The sequence below is a fragment of the Lissotriton vulgaris genome, unplaced genomic scaffold (genome assembly GCF_964263255.1).
Source record: "Lissotriton vulgaris unplaced genomic scaffold, aLisVul1.2 SCAFFOLD_746, whole genome shotgun sequence".
In the NCBI taxonomy this organism is placed as follows: domain Eukaryota; kingdom Metazoa; phylum Chordata; class Amphibia; order Caudata; family Salamandridae; genus Lissotriton; species Lissotriton vulgaris.
Window position 1 is genome coordinate 685624 of NW_028253106.1, and position 24762 is coordinate 710385.

Here is a 24762-nt window from a genome sequence, read left to right on the forward strand (position 1 = left end):
TCCTGAGTGTAGGCCATATTCTCCAAGATCGTAGAGCAATCTGGGAATGGTGTATCGTGAGTCGGCCACCAACACCAGATGCCCTCTACCTACAGCGACATAAGGCTCTCCCGTCAGATGCACCCCCTGAAACTCCTTCCAAGTGGATCACTTCAGATCTAGCAGAACACTGGGTCCATGAGAAGGGAATGGGAGTGATATTTGTCTCACCCCATACTGTCTCGATTGATTAGTTTGGATAGAGAGCAGTTTACATCTATGTGCAACAGTGTCCGTATACAGTGGCTTGATCCACCCCAAAGGTGATGGAACAAAATGTTTATATATTAAGAAATGCGATTAGTTTTCTGGCCCTGGACCGTTCCAGTCCTTCACACCCCTAAAGTGATGTCTTTAATGATTTATTTACTAGATTTTTGCATTCCTTGCCATTTTTCTTCAGAGCTTTGCCGATTCTGGAAAAGGATAAAGTTAGATCGAATTCTGAGCATTTCCAAAATGTTTTTCTTGAATATGTGCAGAGTTTACATTAAAAATGAGAAATGTTTAATGCAAAAATTGTATCATACAACCATACTTGGAACGTATGCACCTGTAATTTAGACCTGGGTATCACTTTAAGTTGAAGTATGTGAACACGCCAGGCTGCAACGTGAAAGCCCTTAATACTGAAACACTTGTTTTTTCTCTTTAACCAACAAATTGTGCACGTTTTTCTTTTCTTTACTGCAGACGCTGCAATTTCGTAAGTTACTGTTTATTACTTAATGAATAGACATTTGTTGTGTTAGACGACTGATGGTGATGTTTGCCCACATGAGATTTAGATGACGGTGAGGGTGATTCATGGGAAGATGTGTGGGGAAAACAGAATGTGCCCGTAACATTCAGGGACACATGGTTAGAAGACAATTGTACTCTGGGAAGATGAGGAGGAAACCTGTTCTCAGGAGCGTGCAGAATTCAGTGGTCAACACGAAGATGAACATATTGTTGCAAACTTCAAACACTTGTATTAATTGGTGTTCTTAGACTAGTGAGGCAGATTCTTCCACCCTTGGATGCAGAGCAGACTGAGTTATACTCATTCTACTCCCTTTCCTGACTCTGTAAAGTTACTCAGTACTGAGTTTCTTGGACGCCTCTTTATGAGAAGTCCTGGTCTTTCTTGATTTGCCATTAATTGAGCTGAGACTACTTACCACCTATACTGCTAAAAGCTTTATGCTTCTGCTCGAATCTCTCAAACTCTTCATGACCTTCTGAACTGAGACCTTGATTTCCTTTCCTGCCTATTTAATAGCCAGTGTAGTGTTCTCCATTTTTACAGGTTTTAACTTCCTGGTCTGTGATACCACATAGTTAACTTAAATTATTCATTTGACGAAGCTATAGCGGTCCTTCATTAGCATCGTCCTCTTCGCTATGGCTCAGATGCTTGATCTGGGACCCTGGCCATCCCTGGCACCGAATGGCATGGAAATTCGTCTTTATTACTTCAGATGACCAATGATTCTCATACACCGCACCAGACGCAGTCTGGCCAGGTGGCTACTCCACTCCTGGCGGGAAGGCAAGGTGCACATGACAGTGTCCTGGAATCAACGGCGACATGGTCATTTTCAGTCAGATCTTTTGCTCACAGCATTGTCAGATGCATGATTCTTGGGGTCTGTTGCTTGGGCCTTTCTGAGAATGTGGCATTGATGCAGTGAGTTTGCAGGCTCTTTTGGCTTAGTGGACTAATGTGTCTACTGTAGGTCCTGTGTTCGACCTCATGGTCCCATGATCAAATCCTGGTGGGCCTACTCAGCCTCTTATTCTTCGGAGGTCAATAACTTGAGTAAAATTAAGTTCGGTAACACACATGTTATTCAGTGCCAAGATACCCTTTAGATTGAACATGTGTTTTAAAAAAATACACATTATGCAGTCCTCTTCCAGGCACATGCCTGGGGAGTCGGGAATTGCGATGGTTTGAGGTGCTTCTTGGCAGAGGCAGCTGCAACCTGTTAGGCATTCTTGAAGATATCTCCATGGGCAGTCACGGAGTTGCTTAGGCCCATATTGGCAGCTGACTTAAAATAGCAGCCTCCACTTATAGTAACGTAACCTGCATGAGCAGTTTTAAGTGAGGAAGAGTGCCGTGGCTGCACAAGTCTCCGTTCAGTGGCACGGACTACTGGGACACTTAAACTGAAGACCTAAAATGGGGGGAGGGGGAGAGAGTAGTGTGGACAAACCCACTGGAACACTTTCAAGTAGGGTGTTCCATATATGGGGACTTCTAGTTTTTTTTTGAAAATCTTTTTATTAGCAAAGTTGAAGAGCAACAACAGAATATAGGTGTGCTTATACAATACTAGTGTTTAACTCCGTGTTACATGTATACGGTTGCTCATAGCAAATATACAAACTTGGTAAAGTCGATTTTTCATTTTGTCGATGAATCATAACAACTAACAAACCCCGTTCATTCCCGATCCCACCCTCCACCCCTGCGAGTTCCCACCTTTCACTCTCTAAATAGGCACATGATCTAATTATCGCTATTTGGGTCACACTCTAGTCATTTACACATAGTTGAGGTTAATACACAGACTGGTTAGGTAACGGAATGCGACAGACGGGTTCGATCTACCCGTGTTACCTCATAGTGCACCGCAGGTATTGTTCGTGGCAGTGTATAGGAGAATGAGTATGGGCGTAACCGCACCCCAATTGGCTATTCACTAATATCCTCTTCATCACTGTCACTGCCAGCCTCGAATACCCCCAGTGTCAAACCATTCCAATGAGATAGGTGTCTTGCGGAGGCCCCTACTCTCTTCCCTTTGTAGTGCCTCGCCCTCAGCCTTACCCCAGCGTACAACTTCCGCCCTCCACAGGTCAGGGTTGGGCGGTTTCGATGACTTCCTCCGTATCGTGATGGCACGCTTCGCCAACAACAGGGCCAGATCCGAGAAGCGCGCCGCCACGGTCCTGGTGCGGGTCGATGGACCTAGCCCTAGGAGCATGTGTTCCAGTGTAGGTGATCGGGCCAATGTACCAGCCTTCTCAAGTGAGTCATGGACAGTGGTCCAGAAATACCCCAGTTTGGGGCATTGCCACATCATATGCACCAGAGATGCGTCGTCTGCATCACATCGGGGGCAGTTGCTCTTGGATTCAGGTAACATCATATGTAGGCGGTGCGGTGTTAGGTAGGCTCTATGTAGAAACATCAGTTGGATGAACTTGTACTTGGGATTTCTAGCCACCTTTCTGGGGAATTGCAGTATGCGCTCCCACTCCTTATCTCTCAATGGCCTCCCAATATCCGCTTCCCATGTCGCCCGTAGTGGTGCCAGTGTAAGCGCCCTCCCCGATTTAATGCTAACAGTGAGCCACTTAGTTAGATGGCCGCCCGTTCCCATGAGGTAAAGCATTGTGACTAGAGGATTTGCAATAGGCTCCCGTCCTTCGGGTGACCAGTTGCGCAAGATATAGTGTCGGAGACCGGCATGCAGGAGAAAGGAGCCGCCGGGTATGCCCTGCGTGGTTCTGAAGTCTTCGAAGGACAACAAGTGCCCCTCCGCAAACAGGTCACCCACATGTGTCACACCAGCGTCATGCCAGGGCTCCAGTAGAGTCGTTGTAAGTGTGCCCGGGCCCAGTGGTATGCCCAAGAGTGGTATTGTGGGGGCATAAGGTGTCCCTGTGGACGTATATTTCAATGCCCTTCGCCAAAGTGTGATCGCCAATTTGAGGAGTGGCGTAGTGTTTCTAGGTAGATCCGATCCAGGTAGGAGCAAGATGTGTATTTTCCCCTTAGCATGGTCATCTTGTGTTAGATTAATCTCATGAAGATTGCGGCCCGCCACCCAGTAAGCCAACCATTGTAGCTGACATGCATAATGATAAGCCCTAAAGTCCGGTAAGCCCATGCCTCCGGAGTTGGAGGGAAGCTGCAACTTAGCCAGCCCTATTCGCCTGCGGCCATGTCCCCACACAAGTTCTGTGAGCAGGGAGTCGAGGGTCTTGAATGTTACCGCTGGGATCTGGAACGGCAGGTTGGTGAAGTAGTAGATAAGACGGGGCAACATCACCATCTTGGAAATTGCCACTCTACCGGGTATGGAGAGCGGCAATGTAAGCCAAAATTGAACTTGTGACTTCAGTGCTCTAATGGCCCTCCCCAGGTTGCCGTCTATCATCATGCTCGCCTCTCTATATATCTGTATTCCCAGGTAACGGAAGGTGGTTTCCGCCATCTGGAATTCATGTGGGGCAAAAGACAGGGGGGTCGAATCACCCGCAGCTACAAAGGCGAATCCGTAGGACTTAGACTCGCTGATGGTGAGGCCAGATATTTCTCGAAAATCCTCAAAAACCTGGGAGACTGGGCCCAGCTCACCCCTCAAATCTCGGAGATATAATATGATATCATCCGCGTACGCAGAGACAATGTGGTCCGTACCATGCCGCCGTATACCGTAACGGGGGGCTAGCAGCCTAAGTCTGCAGAGCAATGGCTCGAGGGCAAGACCGAAGAGGAGAGGGGAAAGTGGGCAGCCCTGCCTGGTGCCTCTGGCAATGGCCATGGGGCCCGAGATTTGGTTGGAAGTGCGTACCCTTGCCGTGGGGACTGTGTATAATAATCTGACCCAAGCGAGGAATTCCGGCGGGATCCCAAATTTTGATAATGTGGCAAACATATAGTCCCATCTCAAGGAATCAAAAGCCTGTTTCAAGTCCAGAGAGATGCACCCTTCAGAGCCCACGCCCGCATCGGTCCCAAGCATGAGTTGGGCCAATCGCCTAAGGTTCATGGCCGTATTACGGCCTGTGACAAAGCCGCATTGATCCTGGTGGACCAAATGTGGCACGTATTGCACGAGCCTTGACGCCAGTACCTTGCTCAAAATTTTTGAGTCAGTATTAAGAAGGGACAGGGGTCTGTAATCGGCCAACTGCAAACCTTCTTTGGCCGGTTTCAAGAGGGACGTAATCAGAGCTTGCATGGCTGATTGTGGTAGAGAGGCTGTGCGTAGGGCTTCCAGATAAACAATGTGTAGTCGCGGGGCCAGGAGGTCCATGTAAGTGGCGTAGAAGTCGGTTGGCAGGCCATCCGTTCCAGGGGCCTTACCCTTAGGGAGGGTTCTGATTGCCTGCCTGATTTAAGTCTTTATTCTGATCTGCAGTAAGCTGCGGGAGAACCAGTTCCGCCATGAAGGTCTCTAATGCGGGTTCGGACAGGGGTAGTGGAGGGCCATATAGCGTGGTATAATAGTCCTTAAATGCTGTATTAATCCCTACTTGGGTGGTAGCCAGCTGGCCAGAGTGGTCCAAAACCCGCAGAATGGGTTGGCTGATCGGGGAGTCCCGCAGGATGCGGGCAAGTAGGGGGCCGGCCCGGTCGGCCTGTGTATGCTGCCTATTTGTGTACTCCCTATAGTCAATAACTCGCAGCTCTTCCAGCAGCTCTGCATGTCTAATACGTGCCTCCTGCAGTTGCGGAAAGGGAGCGTTGGTGCCCGCTGCCTCGTTCTCTAAGGATGCAAGTGAGCCCTCCACCTCCGTAAGCTGGCTAAGTACCTCCCGTTTCCTACCCACCCTAGTAGTCATAGCAGCCCCCCTCAGACATACTTTGAAAGTGTCCCATTCTACCTGCCGGGAGCTAGCCGTGCCCGCATTCGTGGAGAAGTAGGTATCGATAGTGTCGGAGAGGGAGGACCGGAAAACCGAGTCCTCAAGGAGTTCAGGGTTTAGTCGCCAGGTCGGTATGGGGGCCAGCCTCCTACCCCACTGCCATGTAATTTCCACGGGGCTATGGTCCGAGAACGTTTTCCCCATGTGTTGTGTTTGGACAATCAATGCAGTAAGGGACCTTGAGCAGAAAACATGATCGATTCTGGTGTGAAGCTGGTGGGGAGGGGAGAAAAAGGTGTATTCCCTGTCCATGGGGTGAATGCTACGCCACACATCTGCCAAGTCCCAACCCTCAGCCCAACTCGCAAGCGCAGCAGCCTGTTTCCTGCTCTCAGTAGCCAGTAAGGGGGGGTGTGACCTATCCAGCAGAACATCAAGTACAGCATTAAAATCTCCCCCTATTATCCAGCGAAGGTCAGCCCAGTCTGCAAGCACCCCGTTGACACTGGACAGAAATTCTAACTGGTTCGTATTAGGCGAGTACATGCATCCCACAACAACTTCCTCCCCATCCAACAGACCCCTCACAAATACATAGCGACCCTCCTTATCAACCCGTTGCTCCAACAACTGGAAAGGAAGAGACCCACGCATCCAAATTGCCGCCCCCCTTGAGAATGCGGAATATGAGGTAGCATAGAGCTGTCCTCTCCACTTCTTTCGCAATTTCACCGCTTCAGCAGCGTTCAAATGTGTCTCCTGTAAGCAGGCAATTTGTGTCCCCCTCCGGTTGAGTTGTGCAAGGATTCTATGACGTTTATGCACTGATCCCAATCCACGAACATTCCATGTGCACAAGTGGTAATTGTTGAGGTCCCATTCCCATCTGTGCGGTGTGGCAAGGTGTAACAACTGGGCGACCCCACATGTCCTGCTGTGCTAAAATAGAAGAGTGTCTCGCAAACAAACCCCCAAACAAAAAGGTCCCTGAGCCAACGTACCCAGGAGCCAAACCATGGTGTCCAACGTGGGCACAACACAGTCAAGTACGTGTGCAAACCGGGGGGTGGTGGACCTCCGACGGTTGGCACTGAACTGTCTGCGTGGGCGTGAGAGCCCACAATATGATGGATCCCTGCACACTCAACCCACCATATGCGAGGGAGGGGAGTTGACATACGTTACCACCTGGAGAGAAGTAATCGTGTCGTGGCTCAGAACTCTGCTGCCATCTGTGCCGTGATCTTCGGGAAAAGTTGCAGGCTGTCAACTGAACCAGACACCTCAGTATGAGTGTCAGTGGTAACGGTGAGTCTGTCTCCGGTTGCTCCCGCGTCGTGGGCAGCCAGGGCCGCCTCAGTGAGACGCTGATGTGTGGATGATGACGTTTGGTCTGTCGCCTGGTGTCCGAGAGTATGCGCCGCCTCCGATGCTCCATGAGATGAGCGATGTCCAGGGCTGTGAGCGTCGTTCCGTCGGTCTGGCGAGCCCCTACGGGCGTCGCTGTGGTGGTCTGTGAACTGGTCCTGCGACGTCGGCGGAGTCAGGGCGACCTCCATCCATTCTGACGCTTCCTCAGGCGAGTCAAAAAAGTGGGACTTGTTGTTATGCAGGATTTTTAGCCGAGCAGGGAACAAAAGGGCATATTTCATGTTCCTGTCACGCAGTTTGCGCTTCACCCCCATGGAGGTGGACCTGGCTCGCTGTACAGTGGGCGTGAAATCAGGGTAGACCGAGGTGGTCTTGTCCTCGAAGCGTATCGGCGCTTCCTCCCTGGCCGCCCGGAGAACAGTGTCACGATCTTTGAAATGGAGGAGACGAGCGATCAGTGGGCGCGGGGGTGCCCCAGATAGTGGGGGCCGTGATGGCATCCTATGCGCCCTCTCCACACTGTAGAGAGCGGTGAGATCTCTCTGGCCCACCAGCTTCCTAAGCCAATCCTCCACAAACTGCGTGGGGTCTCTCCCCTCGCTTCTCTCCGGAATGCCCAGGATGCGGACGTTGTTGCGGCGGGCCCGTCCTTCCGCCTCGTCCACCCTTCCCCACAGCTGCTTCAGTTGCTTCTCCACGTTTTCTAGTTTCGCGGAGTGTTCCGTTTGCTGCGGGATAATGTCGTCTAGCGCTATTTTCTGCTCCGCCACTAGATCCGCCAATTTGTTGTGGTCCGCTTTAAGTAAGGATAGGCCGGTCGCCATATTGTCTATGCGCAATTCTAGCGCTTCGCGCGTATTTCATTCAGGATCAGATCTAGCTTGGCGTCTTGAGACCCCTTACCGGTCGGCGGGATGATGTCCATATTGGAGGAGGCCAGTGGGTCCTCCGAACTGGTGGACTGCATGTCCGTTCGGGTGCTCTGCTCCTGACGTTTGCCCTTCGTCCTGCCCATAGACCTTGTCAGCAGGGTGGCGCTGTAGTAGAGGCAGCAGCCCTCCGTGTTCCCTCTGAATGTACGGCAGTGGTTATGGCCTGTCCACTCTGTATGCAGCGTATATCCCAGTGCTGGCAAGGGTGGTGTAGGACACCCAGATGAGGCGTCAACCAAGGATGGGTCGGTGCGCCGCCTGCGCCTTGGTGAGGTCCGCGTAGGTGGCAAGGGTGATGTGAACCAGTGCGCTTCAAAGTGAATGTATCGTGGCTGACGAGAGCTCAATGATGTCTGGGTTGCAGCGCTGCATGAAGGCGCCAATGCGCGAGGCACACCACCTCTCCACAGTCCCCCACCTCTGTGTGCTGCCGGTCTCCAATGTCCGCCACCCTGTTTCACGTGGCCGGATTGATCAAGGGTTCAAGAGTCTCCACTTAGCCCCAACGTGATGACAATATGGCGCCAGAGTGTTGGTAATGCCAGCCAGGTCTGCTCCTTGACTCCGGTATCCCGTGTGGGACAATGCTGGTTTGCGGCGCCGGCTATGCCTTGTGTGTCGCCCTTCCCGAGTTCTTGGACCCAGTGGTGGCAACGCCGGAGTCCCGCCGATCACTTGGACGGGCTGTGGGGGACTGCACGGAGGCGCTCCCGCGCTTCGGTGGGGCTGCGCAGTAGTATGGACAGCCCGTGTTTCAGAAGCCGAGGGGGGGGGGGGGGCAGCAGAGCCTTGGTAGGGGGTGTGGGCACCTTGTCGCACCCCGCGTCCCTGGTCGGCAAAGCGGCAGCAGCCCGATCCTGGGTCCCGATTGGACCGCGAAGGAGTATGGGGGTAGGCCGGCCAGGCCGAGCACGCAAGTCCGGGGCTTCACTTTGAGCAGCAGGCCGTAGCAGGGTCCGTCGGCAGAACTTCCCACAGGAGCGGTTCCAGAGGGGTAACGTGGCACCGTTACACGCCGCTTGTCCCCGGAGACAATCTGGGCATGAATCAGGCGGGTTGCAGGCAGGGGATCACAGGATAATTTAGCTGGTGTTCAGGGCACAGGACGGAGCTGGCAAACTACACGTCCACCATCAACAGCTCCAGGCCACGCCCCCCCCATGGGGACTTCTAGTTAACCTTAAGATTATAATGGGGCGGATGAAGTCCATAAAGTAATGTAGTAGGTTGTGAAGAAGTCAACAGGATACCCACTCCTCCTGGAATCTGGCTGTAACCCAGGGGGAGAAGCAGATTGTCATTAAGCCTAGCTTTATTCCACTCTAATAAACAATAAATGATTACTAAGGACATGCCGACTCCTTATGCCCCTCTTAACTTACTGTCATTTTCGAGCTGAATTGACAAACTTCAGGTGCCTTAAATGTTTGGTCTTTAGTTGATGATCTCAGTTAAGAAAACCGTACCCAGTTGAGCCCTGAATCTCATCCTGTTCAGATGGTTTGAGGTACATATTACGGAGGTTCAGGGCACATCTAACAAACCACTGTCCTCCCTGCAAATCTCATCCCTTGGTTCTCTTAGTAAAAGCCAATTGAGGTAGGAGTGTGCACAGACTCCCTTGTAATGAAGATTTACCATGTTGGGGCGAGGGGAGGATTCAATTAATATATGTTAATTTGCAAGGCAGTACCCTAAATTGCAGTTAACTGGATGCATCTGGTATTGCAGTATGACTGACATGCCTGTAAGCATCTTACAGAGCAAGAAGGTCAAATTGCACAGTTAAGAATGGTTCCCAGTGTTGCACTGGTGGCTCCTTTCAACCTTTCCCACCGAATCTAACTGAGCGCTTCAGCACTAGACATACCCTGGAATTTCTTTCTGCCACACAATTATGTTGGTCTACACAAAAGGGGTGTACAAAAAATAAATGCAAAAGTGTAGACATTCTAGAGAAATTTGGGAACTAACAATCCAAGAAGGGGTTGGCGTGCGGAAGGGTAGAGGAGACCATGTGATCTTTTCTCTAGATGGTTCCTGGTATTTTTAAGGGCAACCACATTTAACCACAAGTCATATCCTATATATTATTCATAGCCTGCTACTGAATAGTATATTTCTCACGTATGTCTCCCATTCTTTGATTAACAAAAAGTACTGCTTTTGGATCTATGAATTATTGTTTGCTTATTTTCTTCTGAAGGTATGTTTAGGTGCTTTGATGGGAAAAAGTGCTTTGAGGAGCATTTTCACTGTGATGGCGTGCCCCAGTGCTCTGATGGTTCAGATGAGCTGGACTGCTGGAAGCCCACCGAGGACTGTGCCTTGCGCTGCGACCAGAACACTCGCTGCATCCCAAGAAGCTGGATCTGTGATGCCAACCCAGACTGCTTTGATGAAACAGATGAAAAAGACTGTGGTAAGGTCCTATTCTATACAGTCTTCCTAAGGGGTTGAAGCCTATTTGTCTAAAAATAACTACATAAGATGCTTATTACTCTGATCTCAATAGCATTGCTGGAGGGCATAAGGAGAATCTATTTCCAGGGAGCTTTGTGGTGACCTATAAGATCCTGCAAGTTGTGCTCATGGTTGAATCATCCTGAAGATTCAGTCCTAATCAGAAAAACTTGAGAGAAATGGATGTCTGCATCTTCCAGTTAGTTCAATACTATCGGGAATGGAAAATCCCTGAATCTTTCATAGCAAATCAGGCCGGATTTAAAAACCACACAAAGTTTAAATCTGTGTATGAATCAAGACATCATAATTTAAGTAGTTCTAGTCAGACTTAGAGGTGAATAAGAGGATGCAGAGTTATAGAAGTAGCTTTGATTTTCTCTGCTTCTCCCCTTAGTCCTGGGCACAGTTTGTTGTGTGAAAAAAAGATTGTATGTAAAAGTAGACTTTAAGGAATTGGTGAGCATTATTTCAAGGTTTGACTATTAGGTAAAAAGCATAGCAATATTATGAAATGTATATCAAAATGAGTCTTAAATACAGAAAGCAGCTAAATTCTTATACTGCCTGGCCAGCCCAGTTAAGTGATAGAAGTATTTAATTTAAACAATTGATACCAAAATACTCACTCCTTTGACGCATTTGGTGGTGCCGTACTGCATGGTCAGATAGTGTCCACTGGTTTTCTAAAATTTGGGAAGATACTTTGTGAGTGTAATGTAAGACACTCTGGAGTAGATGCCTAGTGCACCCTGTCTACATTCAGCATATGGTCTGGTTGCACAGTAAAGTTGTTGATCTCAATCAGGATGTTTGGAAAATGAAGACTGTCCTTTGCAAAATATATTAAGATGTATTACTGCAGTCTAATGCTCTACCACCAAGCTATATCCCCAGCTGATTACTACTTTGTGACAGCAGAGCTCGCTAGTTCAGCTAGGATTGATATTCAACCCAAAATAATTTCCGATCATAATCCTATATTGCTAGTTAGAAATCTGTTATAGATCACCCTTAAGGGCTTGGACTTTCAAACGCAAATTACTGGTGGATTCTGCCTATATTAGATTCCTTTCAGTGTAATCGTGGTTCTGTTTCTGCTCATATGGTATAGGATGCTTTTAAGTATGGCGTTCATGGGGAGACCTAAGTTATTCTGTTGTACAGCGTGAACTATGGGTGGAATTTATGGACAAGATGAATAAACTTCGGCTGTAAGAAAATGAGTTTATTGTAGCAGTTGGCAATGGCCAGGACACTAAATTTCGAGGGGTTTAGCTATTTAAAAAATGAGGCTATACCAGAACTTCGCTTCTAAATTGGCAGCGCAAATTACGGTATGCAGATGTGAGATGTATGAATGGGCGAAAAATTCTGGTCGATTACTGTCTAAAAGACTTCATCAAAAAGAGGTGGCCAGAAGGATTAATATTCCGGATGAGCATGGGCAAATCTGCCATAAGCCAGTGGAAGTGCTGGAAGTTTTCAGCAATTTTTATAGCAAATTGTACACTGATGATGTTATTGTGGGAGTTGAAGATAAAGTGGCAGAGTTTTGTGGTGATATTGTAATTTCTAAGCTAAAACATGACCAAATGATAGAATTAGAGGAAGATATCACCTGGGAGGAAGTAGAGGCAGCTGTAACATCATTGGCTGTTGGGAAGGCGGTGGGGCCAGATGGCATTCCGCTAGAATTTTACCAGACTTTTCAGCATGTTCTGAGAGAGGAAGTTGTGTCCACTTTTTTGGCTGCACAAAAGGGGGATGCGCCATTCCCCTGGAGGAAATCCACTATCACGGTTTTAAAAAAAAGACAAACCGGCCTTACTCCCGTCATCTTACAGACCCATCTCTCTAATTAACTCGGATAGCAAAATATATTCTAAAATTTTGACAACCCGTCTATTGGGGGTTATTGCACTGCTGGTATCGCAGCGTCAACATGGGTTCATTCCCGGGCGAGATACTGCGGACCACGTACGGCGTTTAATCACTTATAGATTGGGCACAAGCAACTAATTCTATAATGAGGATAACACTGTTGGATGCCGAGAAGGCATTCAACAGGGTTTCCTGGCCCTATATGTGGGAGGTCTTAAGATTGAAAGGTTTTGGCGCTGCGATTCAGCAGGCATTGAAATCATTATATCTTTGCCCAGCAGCCTGTATACGGATAGCTGGTCAAGAGTCGGGCCTGTTCTCAATTAGTCGCGGTACACGGTAAGGGTGCCCGTGCTCACCTTTATTATTTGCTTTATATATTGATTTATATTTTTGGATAAGTTAAATCAGACTATTGATATCAAGCCTGTTCAAGTGCAGCACATTGCCTACAGAGCTATAGCATACGTGGATGACATTGTTGTCGTTACCAGTGACATTGGTACTGCATTACCAGCAATTGATGGTTTGGCATCTAAGTTCGGGCTCTTTTCTGGGTGCAAGTTAAATATTTTAAAAACCCAGGTTTTGCTTATTGGGGGTGAACCTCCTGATAATATAACAATCTCCGAAGTTACTTATTTAGGAATAAAAATGTGTTCACCAATTAGTAAGATTCCAGAGCGAAATATGGACCCAGTGCTCACCAAAGTGAATTCAATGCTGGAGAGACTAGGTCACTTGCACTTATCTCTTTATGGAAGATCAAATGTTTTAAAAATGTTTATACTGCCCAAATTTCTTTACATGTTCAGGACAATCCCACTTGAATTCCCATTTTTTTGATTTAAGAGATTAGAGCGGATTAGTTCTAAACTCTTGTGGCGCTATAGGCGTCCGAGAAGGGCCTATAAAGAGATGGTACTGCCGAAAATTCTAGAACCCAGTTACTTTAAGAAAACTAAATTTAAAATTCTAAACGCTGCATACTCTGTGTGGAGACTAGTTAAGCGATATCTTGGGGTTGCAAATCTTAATGCATTTACTCCTTTTGCAGCCGCCGGGCTACTCCCACTGATTTTCCGTGATCAAACCTCTTACAGATGGTGCTTAAAAGGAATTTTATGCTTGGGTGACTTATGTGATGGTCATTTGCAGTCATTTGCTGAGCTACAAACAAAATACGGTTTACCTAAGCACAACTTTTTAAAATACCTCCAAATTCGTAGCCATTTAAATTCGCTAGGCCCTGGTCATCAAATTAGAAAGATCCCTCATCGAAAGATTGAGAGGGAAAACACTTATCGGTCAATTTTATACTCAATTGATCGATGTGCTACCAGATGATGTTGAGGCATGTCAAGATAAGTGGGTTATGAAGCTAGGTGAAGAAGAAATCCATGTTAAAGAATCTTTACGCCTTGCGAATAAAGTTATGATGACTGGGAGGATGCGTACCCAGCATTATATGGCTATATAAGATTTACATTATACTCCAAGAAAGATCTCTAAATGGGCCACATCTGCTGGGACTAAATGTAACTGATGTGGTTTGTTTGTTGCCAATGCAGGCCACATGTTTTTTTCTTGCTCAAGATTAGCTAATTTTTTTTTTTTTTTATTGAACGATTTTTAGGATTAATAATGGGATCCACAGTGTGTAACTGGGGAATTGGTGCTGATTGGTCTGAATTCAGATACCAATGTTCATACAAGATCAAATTCAATGATTTATTTTCTGTTTATTTGTATGGCAACGGTGCGTGCTTGTATTATGAAGTAGTGGATTAATCCTGAACCTCCGTCTTTTTTGAGCTGGCGGGCAAAATTACTTTCTATGTATAACTTGGAAATGGCCATTTATAAGGGGAGAAGAAAGCGTGCAATGGGAGCGAAGATATGGGCCCCTGTTACCAACTGGATTTAATACTCAACAGAGCCTGGTTATATGCCCTTTTTGTAGTGGACATGACATTTTGTTTTTCATTAATGTGTTATTATATGTGGAGATATGCTTATTGGTATTTTGACCCCTGTTGCTGTTGCTTTATCTTTCTTTTTTTTTGTTAGAAGACTTTATATGTGACGTATAACATGTATATATTCCTTGCATAAAATGGGGAAAAACAAATTAAAACATTTTTTATTGCTGCAATGTGCAAAAACGTTCAGTCAAAATGTTGCTGTCAAACCTTAGTATTGGCTTCACAGTGCTACTTCTGTTGACACCCCTGGAGTTTCCCAATGAAACCAAGCTTTCACCAGTCAGAGGCTCACACAATCTCATATTAATACACGCGTTTGTCAGTGTCCATATGAATGTACTTTTGGATACATAGTTTTCGACACAAAGTATGCTGAGACCTACCGTGTCCAAAAAACTGTGCAGGACCATGCACTTTTGATAATCTTTGCCGCAAGTAAGACTTGTCCAAATGACTATTTGCTGAATGAAAATAGGAGAACTGTTTGTTGGCAGCTGATTTTAATCTAAGCAATGCAAACTCTAAAATACTCCATGGTGAACTCCTCCTGCGAGAATTTTTAGCTGCACTTCTACCCAAACCGTACCAAGAACCACATTTGAAAAGAGGTCTTGCAGGCCATCTGTGATCCTCAAGAGTGATGCATGTTATTTCCTATCTTTGGGGTATCTCATTGTTTTCAACTGGCCCAATTGTCTGAACTTTGGCAGGTAACCCCAAAAGTATGAGATGCTGGGATTCAAGGAAGGCAGCAAAACTCAGTTTCTACTTTTCATGCCCATTACAAGTACGTCTGCAGAACAAAATCTGTTGCTGTACTGTTACGAAGGTAGCAGTGTTTCCCTTTTTTGATACATTCATATGAACTATTCTTTAAAGCTTTTAGCACATACCTCTTTAAAAACGGCTTGCAATAGCTATTTACATACATTACAGATATAATTAATTTAAGATCCAATAGAATATTACTTCAGATATACTAGTACTGTTGTATTTGTTTATTCCTGGAGGGGATTCTCTAGTTTGTATTGGTCAGAGAAATTGAAACGAACTACACATTAATCAGACAGACTAGTGCATAACCTTGATTAGTTATGTTTTAAACATGAGGGAACAGACTGTACTATAATCAAAGTTCATATCGAAGGTAGGTGCAAATCACACAACTAGAATAGTCCTCAAACAATATAATATAGTTGGTAATACCAAGGGGGGCCTCATTCCTACATCTCAGCCTATGTCTCTCTTAGTGGGCCGGTCTATGTCCTTTCGTGTGTGGTAACTGCAGCATCATGGTGTCACTGTGCCACAGAAGCAATTGTTTGTTGCCTCTGATGGGACATAGTAGCTGCCCCTCCCCACTCATTTATAGAATTTCCTATTCCATTCTTTGACGGATTGTGTGAGTATGTCTTAGTCTGATCAATGACGTGCTTTCTCAACAGTAGCCAGGTCGACAATCCTGTTATTGTATTACATTTATTGGAGTGCTGTATCAAAACAAAAAGGTTCAAGTCCAGATTAAGAAACCGCTAAGTGATGGGCATCTCCAGAACATATAAATTAAATCTGCTCACATTGCAAGACATCTTGGACATAAATCAGTGAAATATCCTTTCTTGTACATGGAAGATCCCGACTCCCAAGGTTTTATAGGCTGTAGTCTCCCAATGTAAGGTCAGTGAGGCCAATTGATCCAAGTTCTTCAATGCGTTTGGTCTTCAGGGAAAAATACAGGACTTGCTGTGGTTAGCTTGGAGTCCTGGTAATACACTGAACCATTGCAGTGTTTTCAGTGCTATGTTTTGAAAACAAATTGGCCAGAGTAGATTAAAACATCATATAGGCACAAATCACATTATTTTAGCTTGTCTCAAATATGTTTCTTATTAATTCAACAGACAACCTCATATCAAAAAAGTGACAACCTTATATCAAAAATATATTTTTTATTTTTATTTTCTTTAAATATTCACATACATGACATATATTTCAGTTCAATAGTTTTATCAGACAGATATCTGTTCTGTATTTCAACACTTTTATTTCTGTATTCTATCTCAACCGGTTGTCTTATTTATCTTTGGACACATTTGGAAACATTTTTAGATGACCTATGTTGAGGTACATCTCCTTGTTAGTTATGTTCCTTTACAGTAGCAAAATCTAATATTTTTAACATTCGATAAATACTAGCGATTGTTACGTGCGTTTCGGCTTGCGCCTTCCTCAGGACTCCGTCTTCGAAAATCTTAAAAGGAAACAATTAAACATTTTTTAACATTTGATCTTTTGACAGATTTTTTCACAAACATCTTTCTTTTACAGTGTGGCGCCTATTATATTGTGCTATTTACATGCACATTAATTTTTTTTAGCAGCTGTTCATACTTTTGGTTGGCTCTACCCAAAATATCTATCAATAAAAACATTTTTTTTTTAAACCAAGAACACCCATGTGACATAGTTAGAAAGAAAGCTATATGTGCATAGTTTAGGTCCATTTTGTTTGTACTACAGACCTTAGTGAACCCTCCACCTAAAAGTAAAGACTGACATATCTCATACATGTTATTTATTTATTGGTCTTTTTACGTCTTCTTTTTTGTCCCTTTAGTTTGTGGTCGTCTGCGTTTCTTAACTTTATCCGTAGATTTGTCTTTGAATCATACTAGAGACAAATACACAATTTTGGTATTATTTATCACTTGTTGAGTCATAGTTGGTTTTTGCTTCCCCCTCCTTTTGTTTAAGACAAACTTTAGGTGTTCTTTCATAATACCTGTTTTTCAGTCGAGATTTGTTCTGCTTTTTTATCTTATTTCACGATGTGGGGGCAACTGTTCTGAAGCCTGGATTTTCTTCCTTTTTAACTGGAAACCTATTTCTTTCTGTAAGAAATGGATACTCATATTTACTATAATTTCTTGTGACCCACAGACCGGCTGCAGGCAGGCACCAAATGTGTAAGACAAGAAATTGCAAGCTTTCTAAAAGTAAAAAGATCAATTGATGGACAGAATGCAGAACAATGTCATACATTTACCCAGCCATATGCAAATCAGTCTTGACCTTGCACCCAATGAGATTTGCATGTAGCTGTGTCTGAACAGTGGTGGCAAAGTGAGCTAAAAAACAATTGATTCAAGCCAGATCTGTGACTGGGGGTGAGTGTCTGATAAGTTTCAGCACTCCATCTCCTTGTTTGTTTTGATCCCCCTAAGATGGCAGGGTATGCCCAGACATGGGTCCATTGCTCACTTTGCCACTGAATTCACGCTAGCCTGGATGATGAAGCCTGTTAGCCCGAAACCGGTCCCAGGATGCTTGATTCCGGTCCAGGGAAGACATGGCTTGCCAGTTCGGGCTGGACTGTTCCCATGAGGCACAGGGTCAAGACTGATTTGCATATGGCCATGTCTGACCTGGGGTGGTGAAGTGAGCTAAAGAATGATGATAAATTAAACCCAGATCAGTTGACTGGGAGCGAGTGCTTGATTTGCTCAAACGCTCTGTCCATCATTCGCTTTGGTATCCCGTTTTTTGCCCCAAGTTGACAGGGTATGCCCAGACGTCGTTCCCTTGCTCACTTTGCCACTGGATTCAAGCTAGCCTGAATGATGAGGGCTGTTAGCCCGAAACTGGTCCCAGGATGCTTGTTTTCAGTCCAGGGAAGACCTGACTTGGCAGTTCGGGCTGGACTGTTCCCATGAGGCACTGGGTCAAGACTGATTTGCATATTGATGTGTCTGAATTGGGGTGGCAAAGTGAGCTAAAGAACTATGATGGATCTGTGACTGGGAGTGAGTGTCTGAAATGTTTCCGCGCTCCGTTCATCTCCTTGTGTTTGCAACGTTCTAAAAGTGTCATTTTGCGAACTGCAGTTTAAAATCAAACTTCATCATATCTTTCCATGTGTAAATTTTACTCATAAAATGTAATATCGCGACTCCAATTTTATCCTTCAGGAGAGATTGGCCTTGCAGTAGTGAAACAAATTTATGGAGTTTTTCCTACCAGGACATGTAAAACATAAAAGTACATGTCCTACTTTCTAAATACACTGAAGCCTGCCCTATGGGCTGCCTAGGGCCTATCCTAAGCGTGATGTGTATGTATTAAAAAGAAAGGTTTGGGACTTTCACTATGTTTATTTTCCCAGGTCGAAATGGCCGTTTAAAACTGCCCACAGACTGCAATGGCAGGCCTGAGACATTTTTAAAGGGCTACTTAAGTGGGTGGTACATTCAGACCTGCAGATCCACTAGTAGCATTTAATTTACAGGCCCAGGACACAGGTAGTACTACTTTACAAGGGACTTGCAAGTAAATCAAATATGCCAATTGGGTATAAGCCAATTCAATGTATTAAGCAGAGTGCACAAGCACTTGTGCACTGGTAAAGTGCAGTGTCCTACAGCCAACAAATGAATTCAGCACAAATGAAGTATAGGCCAAGTCTGGGCATGACCCTGCAGAAAGAGCCAAGTCCAAAACTTACTGATGACCACTGAATCACTGGATTTAGAAATTTGCTGTTTTGATTTCTTCATGAAGACTGACCTTGTGATAAGTTGTATTTCAAGGGTTTTCTGTCCACCAGATGGCAATTTGTCATTTTTGACAGTGTCCATTTTTTTTGCTCTTAGCTCTGAAGTGCTTTGTCTTGCAACTAGAAACAGTCTTCATGGCAATTCATGATTTGGGTATAGGGGCTATTTTAGAAGTTCTTATTAGCAGACTCTTTTGAGTTGTCCTAGAGCCTCTTGTATGCTTTCTGTATGCATCCAGTGCATTTTTGATTTAACAATTTATACTAGTTCAGCCTAGAAAAAGTGGGACATTGTGTAGAATTGGAAGATTTCTTGAAAACCAAGGTTTTCGGTACAGTGTGACTGTAGATTTGCTTTCATTGCCTTTGGCTGCCCTTGATCAGCCCTGTTGCTCTGTTAATAGCATTAATTGTTAGATATGTTCATCCCGTCTATAATATGTAGATATGCAGTATTAGCCAATACATTGGTAGATGGTTGGTTCTGGGAATAATTTGCCTCCAGGTTTTCACTTAAACTTTCTCTACTGGATATTGTGCTTTCAAAGAGTACCATATATGGGTTAAGCACATAATTATGCATCCTACTTTCATGTTCATGGCCCTGTCCAAGTTGGCTACTATATTGTAGCCTAAGGGATAAGAAAAATGTATTTTTAGTCCCCGCACTCTTGGCCCAAGTGGTTGCCATCTAGCTGTTCAGTCCATGAGCAATTGAATGCAATTTTTCGGCCCAGGTAAGGTGAGATTAGAGATGTGCGACATTTCCATAATTTACCTTTATTTAATTTATGAACTGCAAATGCATAACTTATAAGTTCTAGTGGGAGATGTATACTGGAGTCCATTTTTGACAAAAGAATGAATTTAATGCTAAAATAAAAAAAGCAATAATCCCTTTTTTCTAAAGGAGAAATAAAGAAAACATTTAGACATACATATTTATATTACACTTCTGTAGGCAAATTGCTAATCTTGTACAGATTTCTGCATGTTTATGGTTTAGAAAACTAATTCTGTCAAGGTTTTTCAGGAACACTGAGCATTTCCACAAAAAATAACTTTGCTAAATACATAGGATAAATCATATGGCAGCAAATTTCACTCACCCAGTTCTCGGTTAAATGGGCCCTTTTTGATCAGTCAAAACCTATATATTCTTAAGACAGCGATGATTTGTTTGCTGTGTTGCATACTTCGACACAACCTGCAAAACCCAGACTTCACTGTTGCCTCAGGCTTCTGTGAACCCTCGTTGGTCCTCGTCTGGCAATCATAGCTAGTAGTGAAATTGTAGTTTGAGTCTGCTTACTAGATTTTTCCTTCCTTTTAAATTGTTTTTTTCAGTATTATGCTTTTGTTTCCCTTCATCCATCCAATTGGACAAGGATTTTTCTTGCGGTTTGCAGCTCATGAGCAATAATGATTACACCAAGCAGCAGGAAATGTTCACGAGAAACAAGTAGGATGGTTGTGAATATGTAGTTTTCCTTTGGCCATTTACTTCAGTGCCAAACTTAGAGGTGAATTTTAAGATACTACAGACCTTGCTGTAATCAGGTCTTTGATGCGGTTGACCGTGAAATTTCAAAATCCTTCTTGAAGAAAATTGCCTCAAATTAATTGGCAAAATGCTGGGATGGGCTCTTTTTCTTACTTCTTAGATCTTTTGTTGTGATCTCTTTTAATAACACATGACCATTTTATGGAATGTGAGCCTTTTGATTTGTCTATGTAGACTGGAGTCTCACCTAGTTCTGTGAATGTTAAATAGCCACACAATGCCTAAGAAATGGTTGAATGGTGGAGTTGATCTTATTTTGAGGTTTTTAGGCTTGAAATGTACTGAAGTTGATTGCATACATTTGGATCCTAAATACTTTTTCCATACACTTATAATTTACATTTTCTATATTTTTTTTATTGCAGTGCATACTGGAACGCCATACAATTGACAATGGAATTTATTTTCGCATTTTTAGTCGATAAGAATTTTTTTAGTTGTCTGTTATCACCTAGCATATTGTCTGAGTTCACAAGGTGATTTGTGATAATCTGAGATCCTACATTGTACATAAGTCTGTACCAGCAGTGTTTGAGTTTTAGCATGTATAAATATTACATTATAATAGGTAACTGTTGCAGATTCTGAGGAGGTGAGAGTAACGCCCCACCTCCTATCATGCTGACGGAGGCCTATAATAGCCTTTATCAAATAAATCCGTCCAGTTTAGAGATGCCTTCACGTTTTCATTTTCTAAAATGAGGTGCATAAAAATTCTGACTTTAACTAATGTTCTTTTCTTATGCAGTGCGCAAAGAATGCAGCAGCTCCCAGTTTTCGTGCCAGAATGGCCAGTGCATTTCTTTTTCCATGCGCTGTGATGGGGACAGCGATTGTGAGGACCACTCCGATGAATTGAATTGTACCGTTCCCAAACCCCTGCGTTGTCGATCAGGAGAGATGAAGTGCCAGAGTGGAACTGGGTGTTTTCTCAAGGAATGGCTCTGTGATGGAGAAGCTGATTGCGACGATGGCACAGATGAAAAGGTGCTGGTTAATTACATTCTATCAATTACATTTGTGATTGTGGCAATTGCAAAGCCTCCATTTTAGAAGTAAATGAAAATCTTTAATGCAGCAAACATATGCTCCAATGAAACCTGTAATAAATCTGGTCAATGTAACAATTACCCTTTCTGCAAAATCAGTTTATTTAGTGATAGTCCATTAAGTCTTAGTCACATGCAGCTTTTCCAGTGGAGTTTGTGTTGAAGATATACTACAGAATTTCTCACTTTTTTATTCAAATGAACACTAGAGATTGGTGGAACAAGTGGAAGCAGGTAAATGCATGGTATAATAGCTTAAATTGTTCAGAGTAACCCCCTATTTTTTACTAATCAACTTTTGCTTCTCCTCACTTGTCAGTCCTATTGTTTTGGCATGTTTTCCTTTCTACAATGAAGTATTACATTTGTACAGACAACTTTATGGGATGATTTCGACACTCTGTTGCCGGTACATTTGATATGCACTAAAGCCTATTAAAATCGCTGCACCTTAAGTTGTCAGCAAAAGTTTATTCCAAGGGAGTGATGGGCCCGTATTGTTTGTTGTGCTTCTTTTCTCACTAGATGGCTTTGAAAACCAAACTTCAAACTAGGCCAATGCTGTATGTGCAGGACATAAAATAGTTACATATTAAGACTGACTTTTTGTTTCTATGCTCTAGGATTGCAAACTTGAAGCAATCGCATGTAGTGAATTCCAGTTCTCATGTGCAAGTGGAAATCAGTGTGTTCCTAACTTCTGGAACTGTGATGGAAAGAAGGATTGCACAGATGGAAGCGATGAAGAGGAGTGTAAGTTTAAAAATCCTCTTTTGTAGTGTGAGAACTGGAGTAAGTCCTTGTAATAAGTTATGCACTCACATGTAACTGGCCAATCACTGGGGAAGTAGTTATAGAATTGTTAACGGTATAAGAGGTCAGATCAATATTCGCTATTATCACTGAAATCACTGCAGTGATTAGACATGGAAGTCCTTTGAATTCCATTTGGTGACTGGCCAAGCCCAGGTATATCTGCCTTGTGTTTCTTGGAGGGCCTGTGATCTGAGGTATTAAGGCATGCTTTGTTGTGCCCAATGTGGTGAGTTTCACTAAACCCCCAAAATACATCAATTGCATTTAAATGCATCAAGCAGTTGGATGAGCTCTCCACCCTAATGTCTGGTAGTGTTTGTATGTGCTAGAGTCAATCTTTATACTTACAGCCTTGTGATAACTAAAGATGTCCTCCACAATCAATGTTGAGAGAAGATAAACAATGTGTAGCAAGTCAGTATCTTTTTATCTTGACATTTTATTCAACGAAATATAATTTCCTTAGGAAACGGTGTTTATAGTAGAACATAGTACTTGGACAGATCATGTAACTGCAAGATTCATATACTGATATTACTAGGTTGTGGTGAGTACTCACAATGGGGTGAGAAGTTCTCCTCGTTAATCAGTTGTTACAACGCATACTTTTGCCATGGATTTTTACAATGTGTTTCCAAAGCATTCTTTTACAACCTTGTATTTTACAAATATTTGTTTTGTACCAACTGATATTTTATATGTATAGAACATATCTATATGCATGTTACTGTACATTTTTATTCATTTGAATGTATTTGTGTACTTTAACACATATACATATCTTCTCTGAAAAAACAAAGGTTAAAGTGAACTTTTAGTTATGTGAAAATATCAGTTTAAATGTAACATTTTAAACTGAAAAAATGCAGAAATTCACCAGTTATTTCAAATAACTAAGTCATGCCCTCGCTGTGCTCAGTGTTGTCATGTCAAATGTCAGTGTTATCAATGAAAATGTAATCAGTGACGTAATATGTGGTCATAAACAGTGCATGGCGAGTGAGTTATAGTTCCTTAAAATAACTCGAACTTGTGAATATCAGTGTTTTTTTTTTTTGTTTAAGATGTTACGTTGAAACGGAGTGCTTTACCCAACTATAAAGTTGCTTAAACTTTGATTTTGCCAGCGATTTTCTGAGTTTTTTTAATGCAAAGTAAAATATTACCATAACGAACTTTTATTTTTGCAGTGCATTTCTAGATTTTTTTAATGTAGAGTAATATTTTATCACCATAAGTAACTATGCTGAGCATGGCCTTCTGCAGTGCACTTTGTGAATTGGCTACAGAGCCCGGCCTCTGGACAGACCCTGCTCCTATCCCCCCCTTCCCAGACAGTCATCCCTTCCTGCAGCACATGGCCTTTGGCTGTGCACCGCAAGCGGTTCGTCACAGGGCCTGCACCCAGCCTTTCACCGCCTTTGGCCGCGTGCAGTATGGTTTTGATCACTATGGCCAGACACTGCACCTAATTCCCTGCAAGCAGCCACTCTCACCTCGCACGACCATTGGATGTGTGTGGTGTCATGGTATTGGTCTGGAAGACCCTCTCCCCCCTTTTTTTTGGGCACTGCAGGACTCTACTTTGGACCAGCGCAGCCAAAGTCCTCTTGTTACACTCTCCAAGCAATGGAGTCCTGCTGGCTTTTGTGAGAGTCCAACGGGTACATAGCAACCAAACTTTTTCTTGTTTTATTTGCCTGGGGGAGCTTGGCCCGGTGTCCTGCTTGGATGGCCCTCTCCCCCCGCGTGTCAATGTCCAGAACTGGTGGCTGCACGTTTCTCTTCCTATCGCTGCCAGCCAATCGGAACATGAGCGTTTCACTCCTCCAGGACTGAAACAGCAGACAGGAAAAGATGCCATCTTGGCCAAACAGATTGCTCTTTTTCATGTTGCGTGCTCAGTGTGACTCCCGCAAGAGGCCTGCAAACTCAACTGTCCAGTTATACATAAAATGTGAACCTTAATTTCTCTAACTATTGAACCAATTTACACTAAATAAAAAAAACAAATTTTCTGGGAAAATATATAGCTTGCTATCGAATTCGGTGTAATGCAGTTCAGCTGGATGGGTTGTAGCGCAGTTCAAAAATTCCTATGGAATTTACACGGGGCAAATAGTGTTTTGGGACACAATTATTTTTTCCTCTGCCTCCACTCAACGGATCACTGCGAAAATTCCCTGTAAGGAGCGGAGTTGGAACGAATTTTTGGGAAAGTTCCATGAAGATTTGTCAAACGCCACCAAAGTTATTCGAAAACCAAAAACACTCTTTATATGGTAACTGGGTCCTAACTATAACTATGCAGTGGTGTCCTCCACTGCTAGATAAAGATTCAATTCATGGCATGTGTAAAGCACACAGCTGCAAAAACCACAGCTACCTCCAGAGATGTTCTGGGGCTAGCCAAGAGCACAGAGAAAAACAATGACAATTGCAGCGCCATAAGAGTACTAGAACAGTTACGCTTTGAGGTTGCTTCTAAAAACTGATTCCGAAGATCTGCAGCGTA

General features: G+C 43.9%; 1 protein-coding gene across 1 annotated transcript in view; it reads left to right on the forward strand.

Annotated features, from left to right (window-relative positions):
• The window catches only part of LOC147661164 (prolow-density lipoprotein receptor-related protein 1-like), an 887002-nt gene that overhangs the window by 661307 nt on the left and 200933 nt on the right, over positions 1-24762 (forward strand). Inside the window, exons 18-20 of the mRNA XM_086951270.1 lie at positions 10141-10356; positions 21131-21369; positions 22055-22184. Of these exons, the coding sequence (XP_086807396.1) occupies positions 10141-10356; positions 21131-21369; positions 22055-22184 (585 nt within the window). The remainder of the gene's footprint in view (positions 1-10140; positions 10357-21130; positions 21370-22054; positions 22185-24762) is intronic.